Source organism: Lineus longissimus, chromosome 5 (assembly GCF_910592395.1).
Source record: "Lineus longissimus chromosome 5, tnLinLong1.2, whole genome shotgun sequence".
Classification (NCBI taxonomy): Eukaryota; Metazoa; Nemertea; class Pilidiophora; order Heteronemertea; family Lineidae; genus Lineus; species Lineus longissimus.
Window position 1 is genome coordinate 20,875,730 of NC_088312.1, and position 18,309 is coordinate 20,894,038.

Genomic DNA, 18,309 nt, shown 5'->3' on the forward strand with positions numbered 1-18,309 from the left:
AAATCTCAAGACAAAATTGACATCTGTCACAGCAATGCAGAACTCTGGTGAAAGTCACAACACGTAGCGGCGGTCATAGTTCAGCCGGTACCCAGTTGAGCTCAGCTTCTAGCCTCAATACTTCAGAATCACTAAGATTGGCCATCTTTCAGCTTCACAAAAACTTTACCGTTTGTGTCTGCAGTTTCATTAATAACGCATAATTTCATTAACCGATGAATAGGCTAAATAGGAAAGCAATTTGCAATGCAAATGTAATCATCCGCCACCCTTGAGACAAAGCTCAAAGCTACTCATCAGAAATGAGCGACAGACAAATAAGAATTCATTGACTGGAAATGTCTTTGAAGTATCATGAGTATAACACATGGTCTATCACCAAGCATGATTATGGTAGACATAAGACGTGATGAATTTCAAAAACCTCCAACAATACTGGGACAGTCCTTTATACGATGAACATGTCTACATAGTCCATCTTATGAGGGGCTGATTGGAACTGTAACCAATGGCCACACAGATAACGGGCAGCTACACTATCGTCAAGCATCAATCTTATCTATGACGCCACTGTGACAGCCAATCTGTCGAGAAATTTAAAATAACTCACCAAAACTTAAGTTATAATATACATCCATCGGATTCAGACTACTTTCCTAAACGTTATTCCGGAGCAGTGATGTTAACATAGCGTTTCATCCACATATCTCTACCACTTAAGACAAGTCCATAACTCTATAGCTCACTAATGTGTATGTTTAAATAATCCATAATACACCGTGGATGTTGCACAATTATGATACGGTAGAAATGATCGGAATGGAAGAAAGTATCCGAACCATCTCGGTGGGCAAGCAATCCATGAACGCTTACACGCATGGTTTCATACAGAGCTCTACTGGGAGCAGAATAACCTGTCTGCAGGCTGCATCATCTACTGGGCATTGCAATTACTTAACCCTACAAAGAATATGCAGTAACAAACAAAAATTCTCGGTTTTCAAATATTATGATATCCACAATTAGCCGCCTGCTAAACAGAAGAGGTATCTGAATGTACAATAGGGAGTTTTTGCAAATCCCCGAAATGCTAAAGTGAACGCCTATCTCATTATCTGACCTCCTGATGACGAAGGCAAACAAAAGGAAAGGTGTTCATGTGGACGTTTGGGGCTGAAAAGTCCCTATCATAACAAAACGTACAGACATTGTACATTTGGATAGTTCCTTCTCAGTAGGTGGCCACCTGGTATTGACATTTTCTTATACACCTTGCCCCCCTAGAATCTTGCACTTGAGGAAGCCAATGGCCACAGGTGAGAGAGAAAGTAATGCAGCGTTTAACAGGCTCTTGTACAATTTATCATTCCTGAAAATAACGTTATTGATTACAAATGCTATAGATTGGTTAAAAATAAAAAATAAGCAGCTTTGAATAGGATGAAGAGAGAGCGTGGGTTGTCTGAATGAGATTTTTTATTATTGACTACTGTGTAATGTATCATATTCCAAGCTTAGCACTATAGCAAGTGGTCTCAATATTGACTAAAGATATCAGATACACCTACATGCAGCAAAGCACTGACGGCATGTAGAATTGTCCTTGTTTTTTTCTTAGACAGCATAATGCAGAAAGCTCTATGATGTTGGAGGCAATAATGCTTTGTTATCATCAACTTGGGTTATCCGCAGTAAAGAGTGCAACCTCCCTTAGCGGACACCCCTCTTTAGAAAGGACACCCTCTCCATCAAGGACACTCACTTTTGGTCCCAAAGTTATATTTTTGCATTCAATTTGACCTATGTAATCAGACCACCTCATTAAGGACAGCACTAGTCAGTCAAAAGGGTGTCCTTTATGGAGAGGTTTTACTGTATATCATGTCAATGGCAAGATCTGGCATTATAGCCTTATCATTGTGTGGATGTAACATGGTCGAGGGAGGCAAAGGCATAGAAATAGAAATCGCATCAAGATGAGTCTGTCTCAATGGATTGACCCTTTCTTCTGGAGACATAGGCATGAAATGTTCACAGATGAAAAAACGACACATCAACTACACGACATGCACAAAAAATTGCCAACGTCTTCATGAATGAGTGGTCTTGTGATACATTGCGTACAATCGAGGATTGTGGTTCCCTGGAAGTGCACCCAGAGACCGGGAAAAAGCTGAGGTATGCGACGCAGTTGACAATCACCACCTAGGGCCAGCATGCCAAGTGAAGAAAGTTTCAGCTAAATGTTCGCCCACAGTCCTCTGGCGGCAAATCCATCTCCTTGGGATGTAATCTCATTAGGATGCGACCTCGACCCACCACAAATCAGACCGGCTGCCTCTAATACATAGAGGTCGACTTCCAATATTATCTGCGATGGCGACTCCACTTCCTGACTGGCTCACCCGTCCCCCGATTGCAAGCTTTTTCCATTACGCTGATTAGCATTGCCGATCAATACATAAATAAGTCAATATGATATTGATAGACACACTGTCTCAATAACATTTTAACCCTTTATGGACAGAAGCAGCCTTGACCTTTAATATCATCACCAGGCAAGCAAGATGTAGTGGATGCCCTGCCCTGTCAGTGTAAGCAAATTTCTACATTTAGATTACGAAATTTCTCATATGCTGTAGTTTTTCCAATCAAAAAACGTTTTTAGGATTTTGATTTTCCCCAACTCGTTTTTTTGTCAAATCCGCAAAAATGAAATGCCAAAAATATTTAGCGGTTTAATAACAGTACCAAAGATGTGAGATGCAAAGATTTATTTTCGGTAATTTCAGCAAAGCACAGGAAACCTGAAATGCAAAAAGAGGAATTTCAAGCAATGTTAACGCTGCAACCTTTACGTACAAATCCAATATTAGAAACTGTACCCGCCTATTAAAACGCCAAGCCATGAAAATCAGTCCCGTCAGAAGGCCAAGCTTTGAAAGCTAACTTGACAGGTGCTGACACCTGTCGATAAGCCAGCTAACTAACCTGAGAGGTAATCCACGGAATGTTGTAGAACAGATCCTGAAGAAAATGATTTATTAATTGGTTTTCAGAACAATGTTGCATCATTTAGTTAAGGGAGATCAATTCTCTTGTTTTTAAAGAAGAAATTCAAACATTTTAATACCATTTTATAAGTACTTTTACTCCGTTAATTTCAACAGAAGGGGTGAGTCAATTCAAAAATGCCAGATTTGACATCTTCCAGCTATCGGTTGCACCCCTTCAATTCTCGTCATGTAAAGACTATGTTTCATAAGAGTTATTATACAGTTCGATTTCAAGCTGAAACGTTATGTTAGAATCAATGTTCGATATGAGTCACTTTAGAAAGGTGTAGATCACTACCAGATGTGCCAGACGAACCCATCAGCTGATCAGATTTAGATCGAGCAGACTATCATAAATCAATACGATATATTTTTACCCGATGATTCATCTCCTATTTCTGATTCGAAATGATTTGTAAAGATGTAAGGAGAGATATTCTGTCACTTGAACCACACATTGGTTCAAACATTCAAATCTAAACGAAGGTATACAAAGTCGAATGACCAGCCTACCTTAGTCAGTATTTTTCTTGCATTTTACATGTCAAAATTGGGCTATTAACACTTTAAGAATCAGCCTCCTTATCAAACAGGGCCCAGTAATTTCATACCTCTGTGGCAGTTTACGCAACCAAGAACATTTGTACACAATAAAGGAACCCAAGCACTGATACTAAGTCGCGTGACAACACAGCCTCAAGTTGCTCCCAACCCAATGTGATATCGAAAATCGACCGAACATTCCCCAATAACCATTACTGCCATTAGCTGTGGCTCATCTACAAATGATCCATTTTCTTTTTTGAGATAAGGTCTATCGATTCATGCCCACTCATAAATTCGTCTGTGAAGTTCACACAACCAAAATTTCCCAATCTGTATCTAATATATGTCTGAAGATACCGAAATTGGAATGAACTATTGCTTCTAACATGTAAATAAACCCTCTGCCTTTCAGTCGATGGAATCAATTTCCACCCAGGGGCTTTTCATGAACACCAGTTTATAGCAGATCACAGACTGCAAAAGTACAGTCAACCCTTACTGCAGCACATGTGGTGCCATCTACCTACTCTGTCACACACTATAGTCTCCCAAGTCTCTTGAGCTGAAGGCAACACACAACAATATCTCTCAACTGGTTTTGGTCACAAATCGATCAAGTCCATTCAATTTGACCTCTCTAATCAAGATACCTCCTTCTCAAGAACAACATTTTACAGTCCCAAGGGAGTCCCCCTATGACAATAATCATAATCATAATGAGACATAAATAGAATATGTCCACCTGGTTTCAGTTGCTTCTCACACTATTGGCCTGTACATTCATGATTCCAGTAAGATGTATATCTAGTGATAGGTTCTATCGTACATATATTGAATATAAATGGTATAAAGTAGCTCCACCACCTGATGGAAAACCTGACATATTTGCAAAGATAAAATCAAGCAAATAGAGAAATGGAGCTGGAGACTTTTAATTGATTTTCTTTTTACACCACTATCACAATAATACAGACCATACCATCTGCATGAACATCGGTCACCATCGTCAGTCAACATAGTATACACTGCCTTCTGGCTGTCTATAGTATAATCAATAATGTACACTGATGTACTGTACCAATATACCATGCCAGGGGTCAATAATCACTGAATAAGCCAAGAGGTTGGCTATGACAGTTAGCGCTGTTGCTAATGAAACCGACACTGTGTACAGGTCACCATGCAAAGTACACATCAAATGCATGCAGCACTGTTGTACTCCACCAGTACCATGCCTTGGCTCAAAAATCACTGGATAAGCTTCCAGGAGGTCGGCTAAGCCATTTTACCATTACTGATTAAACAGACACTGCATACAGGTCATCATGTGAAGTTGACATCAATACATGCACTGATGTACTCCACCAATATACATGCCGGGCTCAATAATCACTGGATAACCAAACGGTTGGCCATGGCATTTAGACCTTGACCCCAAGACTTTGAGAAAAAACAGTATCTTCTTCAGAATATGATAGAGCAGTAATGAAAACCTTTACCTTGAAAAGAAAATTTGATTTAATTTTGAGATAAAAACGGATCCTAAGATAAACTTCTACCTACCACCGTTTTTCAGTGCAAGGATTTGATTCAGGCTTACACCGTAGAAACCTGTTGTCCCTGTCACATCAGGCACTTGAAAACAAATTGAGATTTTTGACAGCACACCACCAACAAAAGTTCATTTCCAGCATTTATTTCATTGAACTTTTTGATTATGTATGGTAGCAAGTATCAGAGCAATGAAACTAACCAGAGAATGTTGGAGGTGAATGCCAAGGGATGATACCAGAGATGCTGGAAGGATGTTGGAGCTATCCTAGGCGGCTCAGGAACGTAACATAATGCCTGGAGGGATGTGGTGGCACAGTTTAAATACAATGTCAAGTCGCAGGAGTGAGCAAGTGAGTGACTGACCAAGGAAACTCAAAAGAGATTATTTTCTATCCTTTGGTCAAGTTCAACGTTTCAATGATGGCCACCATGCTCTGCGTTCCAACTCTTGACCTGTGTCGTACGGTAAGAAGAGTTCTCAGAAACCATCCCAATCATGAGAAAGGATAGGTTTATTTACTTTGCACTTATCAAGGAGGAAGTGAATCCGCCTATCTAACAGACATGACAGAAAAAAAACATCCATTACAACTTTTCACCTCCCGGAATAAGACTGGTGTTATTTGCAGATTTTGCAAACTTTTGTTGGCGCTTAGTGACCTCTGTATGTAAAACTTAAGGACGTGTGATTTTCCTCAACCCGTTGCGACAAAGTTGGCAAAGACCGGAACGTACCACAAAAATCTCAAACCCACACAAAAAGACATTTCCACTTGAACATTGATAAGAAAAATCATATGACACAGCCTTGAGTGTAAGATCAATAATTGAGACCACATTCAAATGTTTGCCCAGCGCACTTCAACCCTAATGTCAAGAACTATCAGCTTGAGGAACATATGTTTGCTATTTATACCCTGATACTTTGGAACTGGCAATAGACAATGTGTGGTCCAATGTATCGATCAAAATAGCGACGGTCCTGTTCTTTTTTTCAAATGATACCTTGAGATTGTCTGTTGGGTTAGAGATCTGAAATCTGATCCATCCGGATTTTTTTAGCAAGGACTAAAAGTAAAAGATTCAGAGGCTTTCAAGGCCTTTGTTGGTGAAAGGGAAAGGGATACAACTGCAGTGCAAGTGACCTCCATGAAATGAAGAGATTTGAAGTTTTTCACTCATTTCTGTTTCTGCTGAGGCCAGTTCCCCCCTCAGACGACAGCCTCCGACATTTCAAGAGTTGATTTCAGATCTCACAAGTCCTGCAGACATGGTCTCTCAGGTCATTTGATAGTGTATTCATATCTCCTCTCACGAGCAGCGAAGAGGCAATACCAAGCAAGATGCGTTGTCCTGAGGGAGTGCCACTGCCGCTTGCAGCTAATGTCCCATAAATGGGATAAGCTCCAGCCCTAATGAGCAATAACTGCCCCAGCGATAGCAATAAAAGAAGCCATCTACTTACTAATGCAACTGGTGGAATAATCTGTTGGTGCCAAGTTCTTCATCCACAATTGCTTCTGCGAGCATTTGTTCTGTCCAACCACAGGGGGTCGTTTGCTTTGATTTGGGATTATTGGCACCAAGGGTCTAGTGACCTTCTCTTAAGGAAGGGAGGCAGACCCTGTCACAGAAAGGTACTCCCTTAGGTAGGGCGATACGCTTGCCCTGGCAAGACATTCAAGGACATGACAGGTTACAGGTACCAGGTTACAATAGGTGAACTGGATGACGATGGTAACACCACAATGCCAAAACTCTCAACGAAGACCTGACTTACTTCCAGGGCTTTTTAGGTGTGCACTTCCCGCTGAAGCAGGTCTGCTCCCACCCTGACTGCCAGAACCCTTCTCCGGCGTCCTGTACTCCATGCTGAGCATCGTGCCAGCAGGTCTGTCCCCAGCTTCCAATGGTTTCCCATCTTCATCCAGTTTGTGTTCATCGTCTGTGTTATTCTCGTTGAAGCTATTTATCATGGAGTCCGTCATGATGACGTCTGGTGGCGGCAGGGCATTGTGTTCCGTGGGATGCTCTGGTTCAGGAGCTGCAAGTAGGAAAGAGAGACTTTTAGTGGAGAGAATCAAGGGTTGAAATGGTTTGACTATATCTTGTCACCTGAAGAGTGTGGTGAGGTATCTTTGTTGTATTCCGTGCGATGCTCAAGTTTTGGCTCAGGAGCTAGTAGAAAAGAGAATCTTTTGGAGATTAAGCCATTCGTACAAAGAGAATAGGTCATTCAAAGGACGTGTAATAGTAATCAAGTGACCTGACCATGGTCACATGCAAAGGGTCCGTGTTGGATATTAAACTAATTGCAAGTCCAACACCACAATCTTCTATTGGCAGACGTCAGTGCCGATATGAATGAAGACATTTTGATGCTGTAAACATCGACATGAAGACTTGTATGATTTGATCAAGTTGATGGAAATAAGCAATGAATAATTCCTATCAACTTTAGACAGCAAAAGAAAGACCTCTGGCATGAGATTGAGAAAATAAACCCATGGAGGTGAAGACAAAGCAGAACCAGACACAAGTCTGAAGAAAAACAACGCTTCTCTTGGGAGTTATTTAGAACCTGTTCAAAGGATCAAAAGGATCATCACTAAAGAGTGCACAGGCTTGTTCTGTCAGTCACAGTTACGTTCAACACATCCAAAGCACGGAATCTAGAGATCTTGGCAATGTTTCGTATCTAGAATGACTAGCAGTCGTCCCTATTACAGTACGAGGCCTCAACTGGTGAAGATGCTGGATAGTGTTTCAGCTAGAGAGTTCTAGTTAGGCTAGACACCCAGCCTTTTCTCCTTGCCATGCCTTTGTTCATCAGCGGCCAATTCATTTCCATTTAAGCAGGGTGCTCCACCCTGGCCTTTTCCTGACATTGCCCTTTTCTGCCCTACCCTTCCAGGTTTCTACCTGAAACACAACCCAAGTGCTACCATACTGGTGACTTTGGGCTACACTCATGGTTTACACTGGCAGTTAGGCAGCGTTGGTATACAGGCTAACCTCTCTGGTACTCCGGTGAGCTAGCAGAGCTGGTACACAAGACTACATGCAGCAGGAGAACATGGAGAAAGAGAGTTAACCATGCTTTGTCAAGAGAGCAGAGAAGATGAAAGATGTTTCACACTACATGTAAGCACACAGTCCCTATGCATCATATGGGCAAGTATTGATTCACCAGAGCCAGTATGTAACCAAGACCTTTGAAGTGACCCTTGTCTGAGGATAATCATCTGCCAACAGGGGGATATGAGGCACATGGTGTTCTTGATTGAAGTCAGCAGAGCTCTCAATGATGGGCCAACTAAGTCCATTGTAATATATCTCCACAGGGTTCAAAGTTCTTAGCCTTTGGCATCCAAGGAAGGGCTGCTAAGAGACAAAGTAAAGAGGTAGCTTTGCTAAGGATAATCAGCAGCCAAAAATGTGGATATGAGGCACAATATGCCACTAAGTGATGTTACTGATGTCATTGTTCTACCAACCAAGTCCAATTGTCTACCCCCACAAGGTTCAACTCGGCCCTTCAAAAACAATTGCACTCCTCAATAGAGAGGGTGTCATTTTAAAATAGAGAGGTGTCTGCTAAGGATGGTGCCACTATACTCCTTTCACAAGACACCAAACTATGACAGCCTGTGTCACCACAAATGTCAACCAAAACCGACAGTAGTGCTCAAGACAAAGCAACAGGGCCATGGTTGACACTGCAGCCTCATCCGTCTACATCCGCAATCTGTGTACATCCTTTCGGACAAAAGAAACAAGCTTACCCCGCAAAAGTATTTCCTCGTCATCATAAGCATACGAATGCACCTGTACGTAGAACACCATAATTTCCTTTACCAGTTTTAGCCCCTCAACAAGAAGGCGACCAGCAGACAAAGACGTTGTGAAAAGATATTCGAACATTGGGAAGTGTGTGAATAGAAATGGTACACATGTGCAGTGCCAAGTCTGTCCCAATAGCACCAAGGGAGGTGACAATCTCCAATGCAGATTTTACAAACCTTAACATCAATGGACCTTTGTGTTTGAACTCTGTGGCTGAAGAATGCTTGATGCATGGGAAGGGTGGCGACTGACAGGCTGCACTCTCCAAACCAAATTTGACAGATCTCAGCATCAAGAGATGCAATTGTGTCTAACCCTGTGGCTGAAGAGTTCTTTGTGCATGGCCGAGATGATGACAATCTCCATTGAGAAGATCCCAACCTGTTTCCACAATGCTATTATCCTCACGCTACACATCACACCCCGCTCTGCTGGGGGAGATTGTCAACGTGAACTATGGCAGGTGTCTTCGGGGCAACACATGCAACCCCACCCCTGCACACGACCATTATTTCCCATATAGTCACCAAACAATAACGTCTGAATAGCTCAGGGCATCAGATATACTTTCTAGTAATTCATCATTTAAAGATGAAGCTGCACAAGAAATAGAATACACGTCTACATCTTGGCACAATAAAATGAGGATGTCTGTTTTAGATGAATATGTTGGAAGCTCAAGAAATGCAACCCCTTAGCCATGTTAGCCAAGTCTCACAATAAACTCATCTTAGTAGACATGGCAGATGCGATAAAAAAGACAGGTGATAACAGAAAGCTAGATGAACTTGTCTTTCTGCAGTAATCCCACTACAGTCTCTTGGATAATCAAACAGAAAAAAATTATTATTCAAAGCCTTCACCGTACAGGAAATCATCATATATCTTTTATACACTGATGTCAATATCATCAGCAAGCATACTCCTTTTCAACATATGTCAATTGTTCCTGCATATAGTATTGTCAACACATGCGTCCCTGCTGTTCCCCAATGACGGCAGTGACGCCAAAATATAAAATAACCTGCTTTATGTGAAAGATTCTTTTTTTTTATCCCTCAGCTTATCCACGTGCCACGCAGGTACCTCATAGTACTGCATTATCATCCGTCTCCAATTGATATACCCAACTGAACCCACAATGTCGCCTGGAGCGTTTTCATGATCAAACTGAAGGACAAAGCACGACAGCAGAAGGTGTATTTGCGTGGCGTCAATTCAATGTGATAACTGACATGCGATGAAGTTAACATTCGATTCACAATTGAATTCGATGGGCGTCCCCGTGAAGGAGCATTGTGTTTGGTTGGGGAAGAGGACAGAGACTTTGACCACATGAGGTCAACCCTTGTGTGTTCGGACAACTCAAATTTAGGCAAAGTATAAGGTGTTGATTAACCGGAGGCAAGAACTTGGCAGGCGATCATAACATCACCCTGACTTTTAAGGACATTGGATGCCCCATTGGCAGTTGTACTTCCACATTAGGGTACGGAACAGCAATTTCACAGTGATTGGCGATCAACATGCACATTGCCGCTATCAGTACCCGAGGGTTAACAAGTGATGGCATACACGCACAGCTTTCAAATACATCATCTGATCCTCCAATTAGAATTCTAGACAGAAGCTGGACTAATGTACATTATCAGATAACTGGTATTTATGGTATCATGGATGTTAGCCAAAACTGAATAATCAATACGATACATGAACATGTATCTCTGGGAGAAAACCAAAGGGAAACTCTAACTCTTAAGCAGCAAGAGTTAAAGATAAACAGCCAGTTTTTAATATTTTAACTGTATGACTGTGCAAGGTTTCAAGTACAGCACAACAGACTCAGAAAAATTCGAGTCCACTACAGGTTACGCACCTATCACTTCCAATGGACCATCCATCTCCATAGAGTTATAGATTAAAATCAGACCGTCCCATCCGTAAGACTGTCAGAGTTTGTTTTTAAAGGGACTTGAAAATCTCATAACCTTGTTTTTCAAGACGCAGAGAAAGGGAAAAAGATAAGCTTCTTCATTAGCACTCACAGCAGAACCACTTCCCCTAATCAGATGAATATATAATCTCTTGATCTCGCCCCATGTGGAGACCGAACCCTCATATGAAGACTATTTTACACCACTCAAATGTGTACACGAGGAGGGGTTCAGCAAATAAGTGTACAATATATCATTCATTTACATATTATAGTGCGCAGACAACTTCGAATCCTATCATCATAGTCTGGGGAGACTAGAACCTATTGATTTTCTAACAACATGCAACAGTTTACTACCAGTCTACAGCACATCATACCATGCGGGCCCATCCTTGGACATTTCCAACAAAGATTATGTGCTTGCAGTGACAAACTACCTGACTATACTAGGGCCAAGACAAAGCAAGCCAACATTTTCCAAAAATTCACCCTCAAATATACTGTGGACAAGTTTTATTAAGTGTTCTGTGTGCAGTGAGAGCACATCGTTCAAAATCACCAGCAGTCAATGGCAGTGGATGACCGTCATACACTGCTGAAATCACCCATGTGCGGTGAGCACCAAACTCAAGCAGACCGCTTCAACCTGCCCCTAGTTCTCTGTCAATCTGTGTCCAACTGGCCTGGGAAATCCTCCTTCTCCATAACGCAAAGAGTGCAACAACAAATCGATGAAGCACATGGTGTTATCGAGCATTAACATATTGATCAAGATCAGGGAAAAACGGGCCTAGGAACAGAGGCTTTACCCTGGAATATAGTGATTTGCACAGGTGACAAGCCTTCTCTTTGTAAACATGACCAGATTTTCAAACTAATATAATAAAGTTTTATCAACGCATACCCGAGGAAGGAGATTTCGTTTTTTAAATTGATTCAATTTTTCAACCAGATTTTACAAACGTTCTACAAGTTATGCGCTTAACATAATGACAGACGCCAGTCCGGTTGCCACTTTCCATATGACAAGCCAAGACTACCTCACCGTGTGATTTCAAAGATTGCTCTCCTAGAATGGTTGCCCACCAGGGTTAAGGAGGACAGTCGCCCCTACTTACTTCACCTGTCATCCAGACACAATCATCCCCCCCCCCCCCCCCCCCCCCCCGGTTATACCCACCACAGTGAAACCTTCCATCTGAAATTGAAAACCTCTCCATCCTTGAGGGTAAATGAAATTATCATTGAAAAGAATTTCACAGCCATATTGTACATTCTACCTGCTGCCAAGACGATTACAACATCAATTTTCCCAGGCGCAGTTTTGTTTCATCATGGTTTCAAGATGTTTTTGTGGGCCAAAGTATTCTACAGGTTTACATTCAGGTGTAATCAGGACAACTCATTACTTACTTGTTACCTGGCATTTAGAAAAGCAAATCAAACGATTCGGGACGAAACAGTAGCCTAATATAATGATAGGCCACTGCGTACAGTTCATTTAGCACTGGCAGTAGGCCACTGCGCAGTCTTTTCATCATGAGGACTGGTGAAAGGACAGACAACTGCGCTCACCTCAGTCCATACCATGGATCAAACTACAAGAATCAATACCTACTGGTGGTGTTAAGGAAGGGCATGAAAGCATTCCCAAAGACCCAAATACATGAACATGCACCCTATTCTGTCATCAGGCAGAGGGGCAAGACAGGAAAGAGACTTGAAACAAGTGCTTGTCCCAAACGATGTAAGTCGGTGACAGAAATACAACTGACCGAAGTTAGTACATGGTGGAGTGCAGCACTGGTTTGATAGATAAATGTACTTTCCAAGAGCATCTAGGACAAGTTCCAGAGTAAACTAGAACACGGTATGGATGGATCCTTGCAAATTGCAGCCGCCTCAACAGAAGGCAATGACCAGTGCTCTAATCCCTTGAAATTGCAGGGGACCGATCAGGCACTGTACATGTACAGCGTGTGTGACTTCCATTTCAAACAGAAAATCATCCAAATCACAGCGTCATCAGCTACAACAACCCACTAACAAATATCGACTTGTGTTGACAATTTTCAATAGAAACAATCACTAAGTCAACATATTACAAAAGATCTACGACTTGGCCTAGTCATCGCCATGGAAACCAACTCATTCAGCTTCCAGGTGAGGCCACCATAGCAAGCCATTTCTAATCACGATATTTCTCGTACAGCTAAATGTCAAAGGGCCCTATTGGTAAAGTGCTCCGCAAATGAGTCGTTTCTCTTGCTGTGACGTGCGATGTCACCATGACAAAATCACAACTGTGATTGGCAAGCGGGCTGCAACTGGTTTTCAAAACCGCACTCAAGAGTCAGAGAAACACAACTTTGTGATTTCCTCATCAAGAGAGAATGATGACAAACTCCGAGAATTTGGAACGGTTGAATGGGAACCGAACTGGGTCCGCGTTGGACGACCCGGTCATATTTTTTAAAGAAAGTACTAATGTACCGGTATCCAAAGTGACAACTGATCGTCTTTCCTGCCAAGATTGCTGTAGCGAAAGCAAGTGAGGATATGGACGACAGCCAACAGACTACATCTTGACTTACAATAACTTACATATTTCTTGAGAACCACAATGTGTTGGATGTCATGATTCCCTGGAGGCAAGGATATGACAGACCGAGTTGCTTCAAGTGGTAGCCTAGACCTCCTTCAGGGAGAGTCTGACTCTAATGTAGCGATGACATGAAGATCAATACATTCCTGTATCCTGTACATGTAGCATGCACCATGGCATCGCTATCTGCGCAGCACGTTATCACGCAAAGCTGACAGGCAGAAATCATTGCTCGCTTGCGAGAAACTTTAACAAAATCATACTTGTTTTATTCCAACATGTCGAATACTGAATTTGCACATTACGTACTCGTTACGGCTGATGGAGAAAAGACACAATGCCACACATCAATCGTTATCGATTGCGAAGAATCTTTTAACAAACAGAATCAATATGGATAGAATATTTCTAGCGTGGCACAAATTGATATTGGCTGATGCAGTTCAGGTCACTATCGATCCTGAGAGGAAAGTGACACACAGTTCTGCTCAACAATGAATTCATTTCATACACATATGATTGGAAGATTATGGACCTGAGCTAGTTCAGTTAGGCTGATGCGGAGGTGTTGCTGTTACAGGCGTTGTTGATGAAAAACATGTCACATTTGAAGGTGAAACTATAATGACTTCATTTTGATTTTGAAACAATAGATTTGTCCAAAATCCATAAAAGTATGTCTCTGACTGAGGACATTATCACCTTTGGTCTGCATGGACAATATCTTTCTGATATTTGGTGTTTGAAAGAGTGCTGGTGTACTTCAGATTGGTAAAATGGTGGTATTAGATTACTAGGGCCGTTTAGACGACAGAAAAAAGGCCCGATGAGATCCGATCGAATCCGAATGCGGTCTAAATTTCCCTGGTGTAAACGCAAACCGATCGGGTCTCATGTGGTCCCATCGGGTCTTCCAAGTGGTCCACCTCTTTTGCTGGTTCCATCGGGGCTAATCCGGATGCATCCGGATCAAATTTGGTCGTCTAAACGCGATCGGGCCTAATGCGGTCTCATCTGGACTAATTTTTTTACCTACACGCATGCGTATTGGATACGGCAATGCTTCCTTTCATTATAAACACGTGTATTTTCGCGGGAATTGATGTCGTTTTGATTGTCAGTTTTATAGTATTTTCTCTTGGCTTATTTTCATTATTCCAATATGGTGATGGATAAGTTCACGGACACGGTTGTTTTTGATCTCATACACATTTGGAGCGATCAATCCATTCAGCGGAAGCTAGACAGCTGCTACCATAAGAACGAACTTGCCTAGTACCATTATAACCCGCATTGTGGCGCTAAATCGGTGACGCCACCGCGACATCCTGCGGATTATTGGTGGAACCAAAAGAAATTAGTCCACATCAGTCCTCATTGCTGTTAGTGTTTGCGTCTAAACGGGTACATTAAAATGAGACCACATCCGGTCTGGAATGGGGTTCGATCGCATTGGATCGGAATGCGGTCTTTTTGGAAAGCGTCTAAACGGCCCTAATGTCACCGATTTGCCTCTTTCTAGGTGAGACCCCCCCCCCCCTCCAGTGTAGCACCGTTAAACAATGAAGCTTTTGGGTTACCGAAAGCCAGGCGACGGGCAAAACATTTTCAGATTTTAGGTGTCTTAGTGGGCAGGGACAATGATTGATGGAGATCGTAAAATAACGTGTTAACCCAACTCTGGTGTTCTCACAAAAACAAACCCATCATCGTCTTATTTTATCAGATCAGAACCCATTTTATCTGCAATTATTCTAAATACCTGACTAGATTGAATTTTTTCAAAGTTCAGCACCAGAGTTATCCGATGTATTGCTTAGACGAAGGCGCTACACCTGCAGTAGTCCCCAGTGTAAACTCTACACAATGTTTTGAGTAGAGTATCTACAAGCATACCAAGCATAGCTAAACCTCGTTGAGAGCCATTCACCTTTAGATCGGGACATTCCCTAAGCTTATTGCACAAAAGAACAGATAGGCCCTCTTGAATGCACTCCACCTCAAATAATTTCAAAGGTCCCGAGTTGAATTGGATTTACTAATTGAACATTAGGAATGCTCATCAAGGTCGCATGAGTTCATGCTACAGATTTGCATGACATGCCTGAAGTATTTCTACCATCTATTCACATTCGACTTATTTTCATTATACCATCAAACATTTGGTACATGCAAATAGACACTGTTCAGGACATTGCATTTGCACCAAGTGATTTATATTGGATAGAATGGAATGTAGATAACTTTTCTGTAAAATTATAATGATATCTTGTATGTGTGTGTGGTGACAGAAGCTTTCAAAACCTCCCTCAATGCAAATGTCGTATAAAGTATTTGTAAGAAATAGCAGCAGCTAAGAACCCAAAGGGCTACTTTGTAGACACGATAGTGATGATAAAGACAGTCCTTATACAGTGCGGTCACTGGGGTGTACAGAATGTCTGTTGGATGAGCCTAAAAGCTGCGGTCACTTTTAATTGTATCCGAGGCCGAGTGTCTAAGCCAGGCTAAGAAAAAGAGCCAACGTAGGTGGACAATGGACATTCAGTGTTCTAGCCAGGCCTCTTAAAGGGGGCGGTACCGCCGCCTTTAAAGTTTTGGGATGATTTACCACCCCCTTTGAATTTTCACCACCCCCTTTAAATTTGAAATTTCTAATGCATTTTCTATTAGAGCACCCCCTTTAAATTTGAGAAGAACCCACTTTGAAAAAATACTGTTCAAAGTTTTGCAGATTCCCACCCTCTTTGAGACAAAACCTGGCTAGAACACTGACACTGACAGTGGGCTGAAGTATACTCAATACCTCCATACACAGGCAACAACAACACTGGCTGTAGCCAGTACTTAATTGTCTGTAGTGCCTCCATCAGTTGACCTATGTACCATGATTCAGCTGAACAGCTGTTGCCATATTGTACTGTACATGTATGTATTATGGTAAATAGGGATAGATCGGAGCCTCTTTTTAAACACACCCTTGACACTGCAATGAGTAATCAAATCACTGACACAGGCGCATCTTTACATGTGCATTAGGGTACACTGTATTGTAGGTTCTCAAGGAAAGTTAGTTTCATGTCATTCTAATTTCTCTGTTTCAACAACAACTCAACTCCACCTAAATTGTTATTTTGACACATTCTTTCTGACATGATTTATGAAGACTTTTTGAAATTCTCTTGGGCAACGTCCATTCATCATCTTGTCCATGCAATGTGGGGAGTCAATGAAAGCAATCTAAAGATTTGTAGTTAGAAATAGAATGCAGGACAAGGCACTTTGATTTTTCTGCATTTCTTATCTTTGAAATTGAACCAAACCATACATGTAATGCAAGTACTTAGTTGGTACCATGATAACAGTTCGAAGACCCTGAAATAAAATGCACGGCGGATAAGGTCGAGGTTGAACCTGGTCCAAGTCGGGACTGGCATGAAGTCTATTAGTCATGATGAATGAATGAAACGTAAACAAAATATATAAATAAAACTATACTATAAAAATGGGGTCAGTACTCTACACAATAAACATACAAGGAACAATTATTACCAGCAATATTGCCCAGATGCCCACCACAGCACCTGGACCTCCTTGCTATAATTTGCCTCTGCCGACTGCTCTGGCATATATGCAGCCCACTTTCCCCATACATTTGTGCAGTGCATTTTTCAATGTCAAAACACATACAACTTGATTTCCGCCATTTGCCGACGTGGAAAAAACCTCCGTAAAGAGTAAATATTTCGATGGGGCGATAACAAGGAATTGCAATATGTAGTTTAATATCCTTTCTTTCGTTTCCGATATTTAATATCATTTTTCCGTAAGTGAAAGGCATCCAATTACCTGGTTGTAAATCCAGCTCCGTCTCCGACGGGACACCGTCCGCCATTTTCTATTTTGCAAACTTAGCTATTGCGCATGCGTATTATGGTGCCATGTGTCATGTGCACACCCACCCATTTTCGTGTGAAAAGACCAAATATCGAATAAGAGACAAATAATGTGCTATTTCTGAATTGTATACACCTCCAAATGAATTAACCCATTAAGGGCCCTCAATCCAATGACTCCCTCATCATGGATAAGCCCATATTGTGATGTCACATTGTCACAACCAACCAACAGGTGATTGTGACATGAGGACAGTCCAGGTTGTGACTAATTCTTGGTGTGACACTGTTGTCAGGTTTTGCAATAATTTCATTTGACACTTGCGGTAGCAGTAGTAGGGAGATATTAGGTACATGAAACATAAGCAACGAACCCAGGGCAACAACCTATGGCTTCACATGCGTCATCCTAATTTGGTGTTCTTATGCATGTGAGGAACGAGGCCAGGCTGGTCCGGACCACTCCGTCCGGAGCGTAAGATCTCTGGACCTGCATGCGCCGCAATGAATTAGAACACTCCCAACGCAGTGGTCTGGATTGGCCGAATTTTGAAGGGAAATCATGATGAGCAAGGTAAATTTGAGATCTTTTTCGTAAGGTCTTGTTTGTTAATTGATAGACAGGGATTACCTCATTAATAGCTGAGTTGGCAGCAAAAAATTGCCGAATAATTACACTCACTAATTATGGTCGTACCCATGCAAGCCTCAAGCTGGATGGCAAGATGACAATTAAAGTAGACATTTTTGGCTTGATTTTAAATGATATCAACTAACAGAATTTCGGTCGATTTTGAAATAGGAACGCGATCTTTTTCTATATATTTTCTCACAGGCATGGATTAACACGGCCCCGTATTGTGTCAAATT

The 18,309-nt window shown here is 41.7% G+C and overlaps 1 protein-coding gene across 1 annotated transcript in view; it reads right to left on the minus strand.

The window, feature by feature from the left end:
* LOC135488712 (ensconsin-like) overlaps nt 1-17,438 on the minus strand; it is a 50,505-nt gene extending 33,067 nt beyond the window's left edge. Inside the window, exons 1-4 of the mRNA XM_064773420.1 lie at nt 17,393-17,438; nt 6,937-7,200; nt 5,166-5,237; nt 2,992-3,027 (exon numbers count right to left, since the gene is read on the minus strand). Coding sequence (XP_064629490.1) covers nt 2,992-3,027; nt 5,166-5,237; nt 6,937-7,200; nt 17,393-17,438 — 418 coding nt within the window. The remainder of the gene's footprint in view (nt 1-2,991; nt 3,028-5,165; nt 5,238-6,936; nt 7,201-17,392) is intronic.
* Nucleotides 17,439-18,309: the final 871 nt, after the last annotated feature.